At 41.6% G+C, this 14,681-nt stretch overlaps 1 protein-coding gene across 1 annotated transcript in view; it reads right to left on the bottom strand.

Moving 5' to 3' along the window:
* Kctd8 (potassium channel tetramerization domain containing 8) overlaps positions 1-8,402 on the bottom strand; it is a 282,452-nt gene extending 274,050 nt beyond the window's left edge. The window contains exon 1 of the mRNA XM_055629461.1: positions 6,501-8,402. Coding sequence (XP_055485436.1) covers positions 6,501-8,073 — 1,573 coding nt within the window. The 5' untranslated portion in view covers positions 8,074-8,402. The remainder of the gene's footprint in view (positions 1-6,500) is intronic.
* Between the last annotated feature and the right edge of the window lie 6,279 nt (positions 8,403-14,681).

Raw genomic sequence — 14,681 nt, 5'->3', positions numbered from 1 at the left:
ACATAAGAAAATCCACCTTGGACCCACACCTCCTGTACAATGGAAGAATAGAAAAGTGAAGACATTCCCTGCGCAACAAGGACTCAACTCCATGTTCTGTAACCCTGAGACCAGGAGGTGTGATAAGAAGCCAATGATCAGTTAATGAATTTGCAAGTAATGCAGACTCAGTAGAGGTTTCGTGTCTTTTACTGTTGAAATGCAAACTATATCTATATTCGTACAGTACTAGAAACTTGTGTGGGGGCTATAGATTTAACTCCTGTAGAGCAAATATCTCCTCTGTGTGGATCTTTGAAGAAGGACAGGAGGGAGTGGCCAGTGTGGAAGGGGAGGAAAAGAAGATAGTAGGGGATGAGAAGAAAGAAGGGAGGAGAGAGAGTGCAGTGAGGGATGAGGAAGAGAGAAAAGGGAGAAAGGGAAGAAAAAGGATAATGGTTGGTTGTGGTGGCTCATGTCTGTAATAGCAACACTACAGAGATAGAGAGGCAGGAGGATTACGGTAAGTTTGAGGACAGCCTGGGCTACATAAAGGGTCCCAGGAGAGCTTGAATTACATAGCACAGACTCTGTCCCATGGGACACCTATAATCAACTCAGGTCAGCACCTGGAGCACAGTCAGTCAATGTAATTAAAATCCTAGAAATAAAACCTATCTAATCTTTACTAAATTCCAGAAAACCTTTTGAAGTTGTCACCACTCACTGTTAAAAATAGTGCACTGAATTAGAGAACTTGTCAGCATATTTTGTAGGCTTCCGGTTGGTATATGGAGTAAATACCCTGAAGTCCATTAATAGGAGGGCTCAAAACTTATGCCAGTATTTAAATACACACTTAAGGTTAATTTGAAACCCTGCTTTTCAAGTATTTCAGATTTTTGGTACAGCCCTCCATGTTTTAGATTTCAAAACTACTGAAAGCCAGTCTCAATAGCCAGCATGTACTTGACTCGTTTTTAATCTAATTATACAAAATACATAATGTAATGGGATTAACCAGTATTTAAAACCAAAAACAATTAACACATAATTCATTCTGCCACTTTTCAAGGAAGCATATTCTATTTACAAAGGTGAAAATTAATTTCTTTATTGGTCAATATTTAAATATGTGGTTTGTCAAACAACACATAAATATTACTTTTAAGAAATCTTGGTACTTAAAGAAGCTGAAAACTAAGGAGGACCCTAGGAAGGAAGCTTCAGTCTCATTCAGAATGGCAAACAGGATAGACACCAGAAGGAATGGAAGAGAGGCAACGGCATGGGAGCCTACTATAGAGGGCCCTCTGAAAGGATCCACCCAACAGGGGATCAAAGCAGATGCTGAAACTCACTGCCTAACTTTGGGCAGAGTACGGGAGTCTTGTGGAAGAAGATGGGGTAGGATAGAGAGACATGGAGGGGACAGTAGCCCCCAATGAGACCAACAAAGTTAAAGGATCTGAGCCCAGAGGGTCCTGCAGAGACTGATGCACCAACCAGGGACCATACATGGAGAAGACTTAGACTCCCTGCTCAGTAGTGGCCAGTTGGCAGCTCAGTCTCCATGTGGATCTCTGAGTGAGTAGAGCAGGGGCTGCCTTGTCATGAACTCAGTTGACTGCCTTTTGATCACTGCCCCTGGTGATGCAGACTTGCAGGCCACAGAGGAAGACAATCCAGGCAGTCTTGATGGACTTAATAAGCTATAGGCAGATGGCAGTGGAGAACTCCCCCATTCTGTGGACTAGGGGAAGCGAATGAGGAGAACAGTGTGGGAGGGTGGAACTGGGGGGAGTTGAGGGAGGGGACTTCAATTGGGATATATAATGAATAAATTGAGAAAAAATAATAAAAAAGAAAAGTAAAAAAAAATGGAAATTTTGGCATTACTGCCCTCTCATAGTGTTAAAGATAGGAAAATATGATATTTTAATTTTAAGACTATTATAAACATATATACATATGTGAATATCCTTAATAAATAAAACAAACTTTTCAGCAAATAAAAGGTGCAAAGTATGTATTTATTAAAATGTAAGGAAAGCTTCTACACACTAAAAATTATTACCCTCACACACGCTAACAGTTCATGCCATACTTTTTGTCCAATTGTAGTCTGAAATTCTGAGAACTTAATAAATGCTGAAATATATTTTCTTCCTTAATGTTTCCAGTAGAGAGCTAACCTTGGGCATTAGCTGGCCAATCCATGTCAGTGTTCCAGCTGGAACTCCAGGGAACAGATGTTCAGCGTAAGGCATGTTACAGGAAGTACTGTGTATACAGCACTCATCACACAATCAAGTGTTCCTTTTACTTCAGGTTCTGTTTTGAAAGTCAGTCAACTTTTCCCTAAAATCGTAGGGAAGAGCAAAGCCAGAAATAAAAGTCCTCTCGGTTTTTGAGTGAAGACTATGCCACAAATAAGAGTCCAGAGCATCAGTCAGGACCGTATTACACACCTTCCCAACATTTTGCATTCTGATTTTTCACTTTCTCTCTGCTCCATTGTTGGGACTACGGACCTACCACACTTAAGGCTCAAGCAACATGGGAGTCCAAGACTCCGAGTAACGTTATAAAGAAAAGAATATATGTCACTAATTCACTGTGGGAGTGAAGGGAACATACAGTGCTAGTTTGAAGTACAACTTCTTCCAGCAAACACCTGTCTATAGTCCTTTCAGTACAGCACACCTGTCCTGTCTATAGTCCTTTCAGTACAGCACACCTGTCCTGTCTAGCTGTTTAGATTTTTTTTCTTTTTAACAGAAAGACAAGACAAAACAAACAAACAAACAAACAAAAACAGAAAAACCAATAAATAATTCTGGTTTTCCCAAGAAAGAGAAGCTCTAAGTAAATGAGGAGCAATTTAATCAAAATGGTATGTGCTGTATTATATTTAAAAGTCCTTGTAAACAATGAGTTAAAGTGGGAATAGGTAAAAGTGTTCTTGTAACCCAGGCGAGCTGGTATTTATTGACTAATAGCTTGTCTATAATCATGAGGATCTAAACCCAGTATCCTAAACACAAGGTTGGTATTTCCAAGAAAGTTATTGCTGAGATTTCGAGTCCTAGCAAGGAGTACTAAAACACTTTTTTAGCCCTGGGTCAGAAGTCAGTGATAAATTTGATCTGGACAAACTGCAGGAATATTATTGGAACATCTAGGTGACCTGGTCTGAAACACTCAAGTTCCAGGAAGGTAGTGTTTAAATACTTACTGCAAATTTATGAGATTTTGACATGCTGTTCTTTAACTTAGCTTTCTAATTAGCCAATAAGTTACTATGCTTCCCATAAAAAAATAAAAGATTACTCTTGTCAATAATAATAACCTATGGAACAATACCAATTAGCGTTGGCTGGGTCAAATTCTAATGTAAAAGTTCTTTACATGGACTCCCAAGTTTTATAAACTTGAGGTATGACAATGCCCATTATACAGATGGGGAAACCGAAACACAAACAAGTAAATAATTTGGCCGAGCACCCACATTTGACAAATGCTAGTATCTGCCATTGCAGAATCTTTTGCCATCCTCTTCCCTTTTTCAGAAATTTAAGAGTGACAGTGAGTACTTAATCTGATGGTCCTGTGTCTAATTAACCCTCTCTGTCACTTTTAGAGCAATAGCAAACCACTAAGTTCATCAGCAACTTAAATTCAAAAGGTATGTTGAAATGCCTGACATGTGACATTAAATAAGTGTATGTTATGTACTGTGATGAAAGGATTGTACCAAAGAGGAAATAATTGTAAATAAAGTGTAGTTGCCTTTTCTGCATCAAAACATGAGCAGACAATCAGTTCATCCAATAATATAGGTCTTGGGAGTATCATTAATAAATATTTCCAATAAAGACCTGTCAAAAAAAATGCAGTAACATTCTGGCATTGCCCAAAGTGAACAGAATAGAAATAGAAAAAAGAAAGAAAAAAGAGATAGAGAGAGACATTGGGACTGCAGGTACAAACAGTGAAAAGGAATGCAATTCAAAATAATCTGTGCAGACAGAATGCAACAAAACAGTAATTTAAGATAAATCTTATACCTATACAATCGACAAATAAATTCAGTGTATCAATGACTGGGTTACAGCTTCAAGAATACAAACTTTAGCTGAGTTTTACATTTTTCCCCTCTAAATTAGGATACTCCATAAAGATGTCTAATTTGGGGAAATGTTATGAGTAAACCTCAGGGCTCATTAAGAAAGCCAATGCTCAAAAACTGGTGGGTTTTTATTACATGAAAACTTGAGCTTCATTTAATGTCACCTCGAGCTCTAAATGTGCAGCAGGCACTAAATTTGAGGCGATTTTTCAAATCAGTTTCTTAATTAAATCAAACAGTAAGTTGCTATTGTGTGACATTGTTTAACCTTAATTAACAGACTGCATTTTCCTTTTGTAATGAACACTTTTTTCCTCCTTTATTAGGGGACAAAAGAAAAAAAAAAGAAAGAATGAAGTTTAAGAAACTTAATTCCATAAAAGCACCACTTACACTTAGCAGGCATGCTGGTAAGTGCCGAGAATCTCAGCATTCAGAAGTCAGGAGACCCGTCTGAACTCCTGTGAAATACCCTGTCCTGAAAACCCACCCTCATAGGTCTATTCAGTGCTTGCTGACTTGACCCTACAATCAAAAACAGAATCGTGAAGTGCAACCAAGTTTGCATCTTCTGTAAGGAAAAGGCACTGTAAGGAAAAGGTGAAAACGCTCACCTCATTTCATATTCCAAAGTGGTTAGAAATACATCTAAGAGGCTTAATGTATTCAAAATCCTGATCGATGTCTCAATGATAAGGATGACTTTATTTAACTTTAAATATTTTAATTGGTTAATATAAATGAAAGAGATACCAATTTTACACAAACAAGAAAACGTTAATTTTTTTGTGTGCGTGTGCTTTCCCAACACCAGTCATTTTTACCATGTAATGGAGAGTTTTTTGAAATAAGTAAAACAAGGAGCAGCAGTGGCAGCAGTCCTGTGATGAAGGCATTCAGAACTAAGAGGGAGGAGGATGGAAGGCCAGCGTGGACTGTGTGGGAAGACCTTCAGAAATGATAGATAAGTAAATGGGGTTGGGTTTTATTTTTTCTTCGCTGGGTATTTATGCGCTGCTCTGTGGTAGTCCTCTCCTCAGGAACTCCAACACTGTCTCAAAAGGTCATTTAACTGTCAGAAGTAACATGTTGTCATCCTACCTCAAAGGTTGCCATAAATAAATAATAAATAGTAAATAAAGAAAATACTAAGGCTGAATCCCTTTTCAATCAACCCTACACCTGCATAAGGCCAGCCCTCTTCAACTCTCTACTCAGGTGCAGAAAATTATTCATTTTGCTTTGCGATTGAGAGCTACTTAGCAAAGCAAACACAATGAAAGCCAGGCTACTTCCATTATAGGCTTTTAGTGCTGTCCCCGCCCCACTGCACACACACACACACACACACACACACACACACACACAGAGAGAGAGAGAGAGAGAGAGAGAGAGAGAGAGAGAGAGGGTTTTTAAGCTAGCACATCTTGACAAAAGAATGTGCTAGCCAAATAATTTCCCTGCTGCTATCTCTACCTGTGTTTTACTTTGTTCACCTTGAAATCAAGATATATCCACGAACCCCTTAATATTAAAACTGTTTAGTTGAGGTTTTGAGGCCAAGTTGATTCAACACTCCACCTCTCCACACACCACCTCAGCGCGCGCGCGCGCAAGCATACACACACACACACACACAGACACACACAGACACACACACACTTGCCCCCTTTTCTATTCTCCAATCCTGTGAGCTGTATTCAGAAGCCAAAACTCCAAGTCTCCCCTCTGACTCCTATAACTGGACAATGTAACTGGACAGTGACACTGGGAGCAATCGACAGAGGAAAGCCTGTCTTGTTCCTAGTTAATGGAGGCCATTTGGCATCAGCAGCCCTCATGTGCCAGCTTCCAGGAGGAGGTATTCTAGAAGCATGGTCACCACCTCATGAGTTGTGCCCTTCCAAAACCACATACAACTGGAGCTCTTGCGCGGGACCGAACCGCAGGAGATAATCCTGGCATTGCAAGGCGCTGTCTCTATGCCAGCCAGTCGCCCTTTGGAGAAACGCTCAGATAAACTGACCCCTTAAACTCACAACTCATCAGATAAGAGGAGGAGGGCTATAGGTCACCTCTTAACCCTTTGCAGTGTGTGGGGGAAGGGGGCTCCCAGAGCCTCTTGGAGCTAGGCAGGGCAGGAGGGCAGGATCAGTAAGTTCAGGAAGAGAACCTGAATCCAGGAATGGGGGAGAGGAGGAAGCTTACTCTGCTCCGCTAAAGGGCTGCTGGCGGGAGACCTGCTGGTATGGATTAGCAGGCTCGCCGCCAGGGCACACCTACAGGGGGCATCCCTTCCCGGTCACAGCGGGGCTTCTCCCGCTTCGAGTCTGTGATGGTGGAGAAAGGGTGTGAGGTGCACACAGAGGTAGGTAGGCTGCTAACTTACGGAAGAAGATGTACTCGGTGTAACTGCTCCAGATCTTGTCGTCTCGGTACTGGTTGACAAAAGCGGCGGTGCCAGAGGAGTTGCACGCCACCATGTGGAAGCCGGCCTCAGACAGTCGATCGAACGCCTGCTCCAAGTAGGTGAACTTGAGGTAGAAGCGGGACGTGTACTTCTCGGGCTGCCGGTCAGGGTCGCGACTCTCATTCAGAGTGTCCCCAAAGACCTCCTTGGCCAAGGCTATGCGCCCGCACACCATGATGCGCGCCACACGCCTGAACTTGGCATCTGCCTGGTTGTCGCGCACCGTAGTGTAGGAGCCACGGTAGCCCAGGGTGAGGAAGCCGGAGCGCTTGTCAGGAGCGCTGCCGCCACCGACAACGCCACCGACACCGTGCGCCCCGGAGCCGGAGGGCGCGCCAGCCGCCGCCCCACGCAGCAGCAGTGCGTCGCTGCTGCCCTGGGAAACGTTGTCCTCCAGGTCGCTCTGGCAGCCCTCGTCGTTGAGCGAGTTCTGCTTGGTGACCTTGGGCGACAGCAGCTTGACCAGGTCTGTGAGCTGGAAGAACTCTGCCTCTCGCAGGAGTCGCTCCTTTTCGGGGAAGTGCTCGGGCAGCGCCAGCTGCTTGTCGCGCAGGTAATCCAGCACGTACCGAAAGAGGAAGCCGTCGCGGTCGATGAAGAAGCGCGCGCGGCTGTCCCTGGGCAACTCGCCCCGGCGCCGAGCGCCGCCCCGGGGACTAGAGGGTGAGAACATGCTGGCCAGAGTGCTGTCCGGGACGCTGAGCAACGTCGAATGCTTGGTCACATAGACCTGGCCTCCAACGTTCAGCTCCACTACCTCTGGGAAGGGCGACGGAGCGCAGGACCCCGGGGCGGAGGCCAGCGGAGCTCCGGGAGAGCTGGAAGCGGACACCATCTCACTGATAGGAAGGATGGTGCCGCCTCCGCTGCCCGTGTCCTTCAGAGCCATGGTCCCCGCCTCCGGCCAGGTGACCCCGGGCGAGCGGCACGGCGTGCTTCCCAGAGCTTCGAGGTCCCCTGTCCTAGGCGTGCGCCGGGGCACCCTGCACTCTCCGGCTGGCCGGCGCGCTGCTCCGGACACCCGGCGCGTCTCAGTGTTCCCGGCAGCAGCGGCGTCGGCGGCACCCCAGCTCCATCGGGGAGAGATTCTCAGGAATGGAGCTCCGCGGGCACGGCTGCTCCTTTGGGGCGAGCGGCTGCAAGAGTGCGAGAGACTTGGAGAGGTTCGGGGGCTGCGCGTGGCTCTCCGAGGGGAGGGCAGGAGGCGGGGCCCAAGCAAAGAAAACTCACCCCCGCTTCCCCCCCGCTGCTCGCGAGCCAGAGCGCCCCAGCCAGGAGCGCCGGCGCCGGCACTAACTACTAGCAGCCCGGGAGGTGGCACTGACGTCAAGCTTGAACTGGGACTGGAGCCACAGCTGTCATTTAAAGGGATAGGCTCTGAGGCCGGAGGGAGGCTCCAGAGCCAGGGGGCAGGGCTGAGAGACCGGAGGATGTCAAAGCTAGAGGGGACAACGAAAAGAATTGGGTGAAAGTGGACTGCAACTCTCTTCATTTCATCCTAGTCTCATTTATTTTCTCTCCATTTTCCTCCCTCTCCTCCACCCATTCTTAGCTTCCCGCGGGAGTTCGGCTTAACAAAACTAGTTTTACTGTCCTCATGGCAAGGACCTACAACCCGGACTCCCAGCTCCCAAAGCTACAGATACTGGAGTTCGGGCTGTGTTTATTAAAAGGCTGTGAGCAAGGCCGAGTTGAATCCCACGTAGTGGCTTTTTAATGACAATTTTTTAAATGAAGGGCAAACTCCCCTCTACCTATGTCTTGGTGGATCAAATGACTTGCTTGCGTGTTTAACTGATGCTCTATGTCGCCTTAGGGTTTAAAACTGATGTTTGATTTCATTTCACAAAAGCAATAAAGGACTAGAGTAACAAAGAAACTGCTGCCACATTTATAAAAGTTGGTGCATGGCTTCTGGGGGAAGGTACTGAAAAGGGGCAATGTTTCTTTTTCTTTCTTTTTTAAATCTCCAGCCTTCTGATCCATTGTACTGCTAATTTTTCCATTTTCCTTGCACTTCCTCAAAGTAAGAGGGCAGTAATTCCTTGTTACCTGCCTAACTCTGGTACTCTGCTCACAAATACAAATCGGCATTATTTGTGATGGAAAAGACCTGAAATTCAAAGGAAAAAAGTCCTTAGCATTGCTAGATAGTCTAACATGCTGTGCAGCCTGTGGCATAATTTAGTGACCAGACACCTGACTCACTGACTTACAAAGTACTAAAGTGAACATGGAGTATTGAGACACAAAGTAATTTACTTCAAAGGTACTATAATAAAAAAAATACATACAGACTTTAATATTTTAACCGCCATCCCACGCCTGCCTGTGATTCCTCCCATTCAAAATCACCAGAATAGTAATGGATTTGAGGTTCAGTTGTTACCTTAAAATTTCATAAATGATAAATGGCCTATTATTTGAGCATTACAAGCTATATTTAATTCATCGATTCTTATAAGCCACATCCACAGAAAATGCTACATCAAGTTTGAAAGTTTGATTACCTGAGGCATTCAGAGCTTAATGGACCAATGAAAGGACACAACACCTTTGCCAAATGAGTAAGACATAAAACAAGGCTTGCAATGGGCATCCTCACAGAACCCCCTTACTCACATTACCTCTTCCCCAGCTTATATTGATGAGTCAAATTGAGAAGTAGAGTTGATTTAAGTCTTCCAAAAGAAGACAATCTGAAAGGGAACATCATTTTCTACCTCATTTGAAGAAAAAAAAATAGTTGCACTTTAAAATAACACTTTCTGGAAAATGAATTAATGAAAGCTTTATAACTTTCACAAATGAATAAGTAATAATGCCTCAAACCCCTACTAATGAAGCCCATTTATCATGAAGTAAATGTCTCTAATGATGAGGATGGTGCAGGCCCTAGCATTCTAATAAAATGGATATACAAGAAATATGAATATGTGACACAGAAACAAAAGATTACCAAAGCTATCAGCTTAAAATTTATTTTCTTTTGTGGTCCATAAAATAACCTTATGAGATAGTCTAAATTTTATACTCTAAATGAAATTGCGTTAGTAATTCATAATAAATTTCAAGGTGAATTGCATTGCATGATATATTGCTTTTGAAAATTATCTCTTCAACATTGATTGTTTCTCCTTAATCTCATGCTCCTGCTTATTGTTATTACCCAGACTCTCTCTTATCTATAGTCTCCGACCAAACTCCTAACTGAACAAATATCAAATCAGAATGTCTCTACTCAAGGAGTTACCTGCTGAACATTCCTTCCATCTTCCACCCACTCCCTTCCCCCTGCTTAATTTTTCTTCCCAGTATAAATACTACATATTGTAGAAATACTTCCATTCTCTGAAGTTCACGTTCACTACTAAGGTGGTCCCACTGGACCCAATGCTTCTATACGGAAAAGGACTGAATTTCTGCCTTCCGGACTGCAAGTGTGGTGTGCAGCCATGCGCAGTATTCCATCCTCAGACCTGGGCCTTGCACATGAGACACAGCCACTTTCTATTAAATATACACCGCTTGTAAACGGAAGACATTGCAACACTCCCATGATGGCCAGCAGGATAAGCACAGAAACTGCAGAAGCAAGTAAGATGTGGTCCTTCACAATTAAGGTGAAGACACAAGGAGAAGAAACTTCTTGTCAAAATAAATTCAGACCCAAAAAATAAAAAGCAGAGACAGGATTGTAGAGATCCATTTCACACACTAAGCAGTGAATACAAGCCATAATCAGAACCGTTTCCTCTAAACCACAGACGCTATTAAACCTATCTGGAAAAAAAAAAAAATGTGGGTCCTTTAAGATTTGCTGCTGTGCAAAGGCAGGAATCAAATTTCTCTGGCAGGGAAGTGATGCTGGATTCCACTCTCAGCACCTTTTAAAACAACACAAACAAACCAGGGCCTTCAAAAGCACAGCAAATAGCCACATAGGATACATTGGTTCCATAGCATAGCACATAAGTGATTCTTAGTTTAAAACAGCAAAATGACTATTGTTTTACAGCAGGCAGAAACCAAATTAAAGGCAGGAGCTGCATCTTCCTTGATGTGGAGAAAGAATATAAACAGGTAACTAAGGGGTTTAGATAGAACTTGGCTAAAAGCTAGCCCTCTTTGTAATATCTGCAAGTTACTAAATCTCTGGATATAGTTCCTTTTAGACACAGTGAACATAATAAAACCACAACTTTATCTCTTCAGAAAGGGAGCCATTCATGGTTGCAAAAGTTCCTATTTGTTACTTCTCTTTCCAGGGCTGGAAACATCCAGATGCTTACTTAGATGGACCCAAGTGGATCACTGGATACCAATGTAGCTCAACAATAGAATTCTTGCTTACCATGGAACAGCCCTATGTTGCAATCCTATCACCATATATATAATATGTATATATGATGATAAGGTTATATACATACATATATATATATATTTCTTATATACACATACATAGCTATAGTTCCTGTTTTACATACATATATGTATATATACATGCATATATACATATATACACATATTTACATATATATCCATTAATGCCATATTATATATACCAATGGAGGAATCTTTCTGTGTGTGTGTGGGTGTGGGCGTGGGTGCTCATGCACATGGATATTTGTGAACTTGCTTTACATACTATTCTTCTATGCATTCTACCATGCCTAAAAAGCCTGGTGAAATGTGGTTCCTTCATCCAGCATGAAGATCCTATAACACTATATTCTTCCCTATCAGTATTCAGTGCAGATAACATTGCTAGATTTTCCCTATTTCTTTTCTTTTCTTTCTTTCTTTTTTTCTTCTTCTTCTTCTTTTTACTTTTTCTCAGTGTTTTGACTAAGTTGTGACTATAATAAAAATATTGGTTATTTTGTGTCCAAGGTCAACTCTGCTTTTAATTAATTTATTTTTTATTAATTACAGTTTATTCACTTTGTATCCCAGCTGTAGCCCCCTCCCCCAACCCCTCCCAATCCTTCCATCCCTCATCTCCTCCTATGCCCCTCCCTAAGTCCACTGATAGGGGAGATACTCCTCTCTTTCCATATGACCCCAGCCTATCAGGTCTCATCAGGACTGGCTGCACTGTCTTCCTCTGTGGCCTGGTAAGGCTGCTCCTCCATCAAGGGGAGGTGATCAACCAGCCAGCCACTGAGTCCCTGTTCCTATTTAGGGTACCCACTTGGAGACTGAGCTGCCATGGGTTACATCTGTGCAGGGGTTCTAGGTTATCTCCATTCATGGTACTTGGTTGGAGTATCAGTATTAGAAAAAAAAAAAAAAAAAACTGTGCCCAGAAATTTTGGTTCTGCTGCTCTCCTTGTGGACTCCTGTCCCGTCCAAGTCTTTCTATCTCCCCTTCTTTCATAAGATTCCTTACACTCTGCCCAAAGTTTGGCTATGAGTCTCAGCATCTGCGAGGACACTCTGATATCTGATTCTCTTATTTGAAGCTTTAGGAGTTTTATGGACATAAAATAAGACAAAAAAACAAAATTCCTATGCATCATATCATTCTAAACAAAATGCCTGTATATCTCACCAGTATCAGAAACTGAAATATTTAGAAACACAATGTTTTAAATTAGCATGTAAACTGTGTGTCTCATTTTAAGTTTCTCCTGGCCACATTCAAAAGTATTGTGAGCCATACAGTAGCATGTGCCTTTATTCTTTACTCACAGGACTCTGGAGGTACAGAAATATCAATATTTGTAAGTCTAAGCCAGCTTGATCTACAGGGAGAGTTCTAGGCAAGCTGGTTTTCTGTTGTTGTTTTTACTCTTTCTCAAAAACAAAACAAAATAACAATAAAAAGTAACAACAAAACAGGCAAAATAGCTTTAACAATATAGCTTATATGCCCTACAATATAAAAATGTTATCAGCATGTAGCCAGCATATGGATGAGTAACATAAGTTATGTTTTTGTATCTAGCCACTCTGCAGCACAGCTAAGACTGTTTTGTGTGCTTGGGTGATACATGTGGCTAGTGGTCACTGCACTGTCAACAAACTTTATGTAATTGCAAAGTTTGTGGATTAGAAGAATATATTATATAGTTTGACAATTTGACAAGAAAGCAATGGTTTAAAGTATATCATCCCAAGACTGTAGTGAAAGGAGACTAGAATTTAGAATTGGAGTAGAATCATTTGACACATGCAACTGAGACCATTGGTATTTTTCTAATGTATATGTCCATGTACTGTCGGGAAGGGAAAGGAGGACACAATTAATGTAATCATTAAATAATTTGTGTTCCTCTTATAAACCTTTAGAATTATGGCAACAGAATAGCACACATTACTCTTGGGAGGGAAAAAAGCCAGAGTGGGGATTATTTTATGGGAATCCAGCTTCCTGCAGTGTAAGAAGTCAAGGGTTTCCTGCCAGAGCAAAAGGGGAGGGCTAACCTCTCTAGTAGCAAAGCTGAGGATGAGAACGGAAGGAAACTTCACACTCAGTGATTCCAACTGCATCTGGAGAATGCTGGAAGCCAAGCAAAAATTAAGCTTCTTCCCAAATCCCACACGTTAGTTTTGAGACTATCAATGATTCCACCACATGTGAAACTTATAAAAATAGGATATTAAGTAAATTCAGGCTATCTATACTCAAGGAACATTTTGTATACCATATTATTGCTAATTAAACGTCTTCATAAGGTAACACTTATAGTCAACTTACATTAGAAGCTCTATATCAGCTCTCTCCAAGATTAGGGCGAACTTTAGAATTCCCCCAAATTATCGAAGTTTGTATAGACTAAGAGTTGATGTAGCTAAACTCTTAATATATTCTATGGCATCTAAAACTGATCCTCTGGCGTTGTGAAATAACACCATCGCAAACTATTTTTCAATCATCATTTTTAATATGCCCATCGTGTCTTTGAAAGAGGAAAGTGATCAGTCTTGGGTACGTTTGTGTTTATTGGGAAGATACTTAGCAAGGGGTTCTAGTACTTCATCTTCCGTCACTCTACACAACCTTGCAACCTTTAAAAATGGCTCAGGGACCCAAAGCTAATGCAAAAAAAAAAAAAAAAAGAAAAAAAAAAAGAAAAAGAAAAAAGAAAAAGCAACATATTCCCCACTCTCTGAGAACACTGTGGGTAATAATTTTAGCTTCACTAGACAAAGGGGGTTTTATCTAAGCCAGGATGGACTCTAAGCTTTTGCAAATAATGTCAACCAGGGTAAAAATGCTAATGATGTTCGAGGCATATAAATTTAACAAGTCCTGTGCTATTATTTAAACTGTCCCTCATTGGAAGAAGGCTCTGAAATATAAAGTAAATTTAAAATGCTACTTTTAAGAACCAGTCAGAATGCCCTTGAGGGATAGTTCTAAAAACATTAACTTATTATTTTGACTAAAGATTCTTGAATATTGAATTTGATTGTGTCGTTAAAACCCTATTTGTGGCAGGGATTTATTATTTCTGGTACTTTTTAACTTCTACCCATTAAGCTTGTCTAGAGACCATTTAGATAATGGCTATAAGGCAACACATGTTCCATGAATGAAATCACTATGGAAATGGGATTACAGGAAATTCATTCTCCTTTGGATGCCTGTCCACAATGGGAGAACAGGGTGAATTGTGTTAAGAAAAGTAGTCCTTCAATATAAAGTTTTCATTTAGCAAAATGTTTAGAAAATGTCCTAACCAAGAATAACACAATTAAAATTAAAGTCCCTAGGTAATAAACTTTTGTAATATCAACTATTAATATTATAAAAGTAGAGTGTAAATAAAAATGCTCTTAGACAAAACTAAACACAGTCTCTACTTAAAAATAGGTCAAATTCCTTCTTTAATATATGAGATTTTTTTTAAGCAAACAGGAGAGTCTGGAGGGATGAATCAGGAAGGTATTAAACAGTCTTATTGCTTTGAGAGGACTTTCCAATTTGGTTCCCAGCATATTTGTTGAATAACTCCCAACTGCCTGTAACTCCACCTCTCACACACCCTTCTGGCTTTTGCAGACACCTGTATCCATGTGCACATACCCACACACAGACACATACAACTACATATAATTAAAAATCCTGAGTGAGATATCCCAGAAGCAGAA

The sequence above is a fragment of the Psammomys obesus genome, unplaced genomic scaffold (genome assembly GCF_907164565.1).
Source record: "Psammomys obesus unplaced genomic scaffold, mPsaObe1.curated_primary_1811, whole genome shotgun sequence".
NCBI classification, from domain to species: domain Eukaryota; kingdom Metazoa; phylum Chordata; class Mammalia; order Rodentia; family Muridae; genus Psammomys; species Psammomys obesus.
This window is presented reverse-complemented; position numbering and strand designations above follow the sequence as displayed.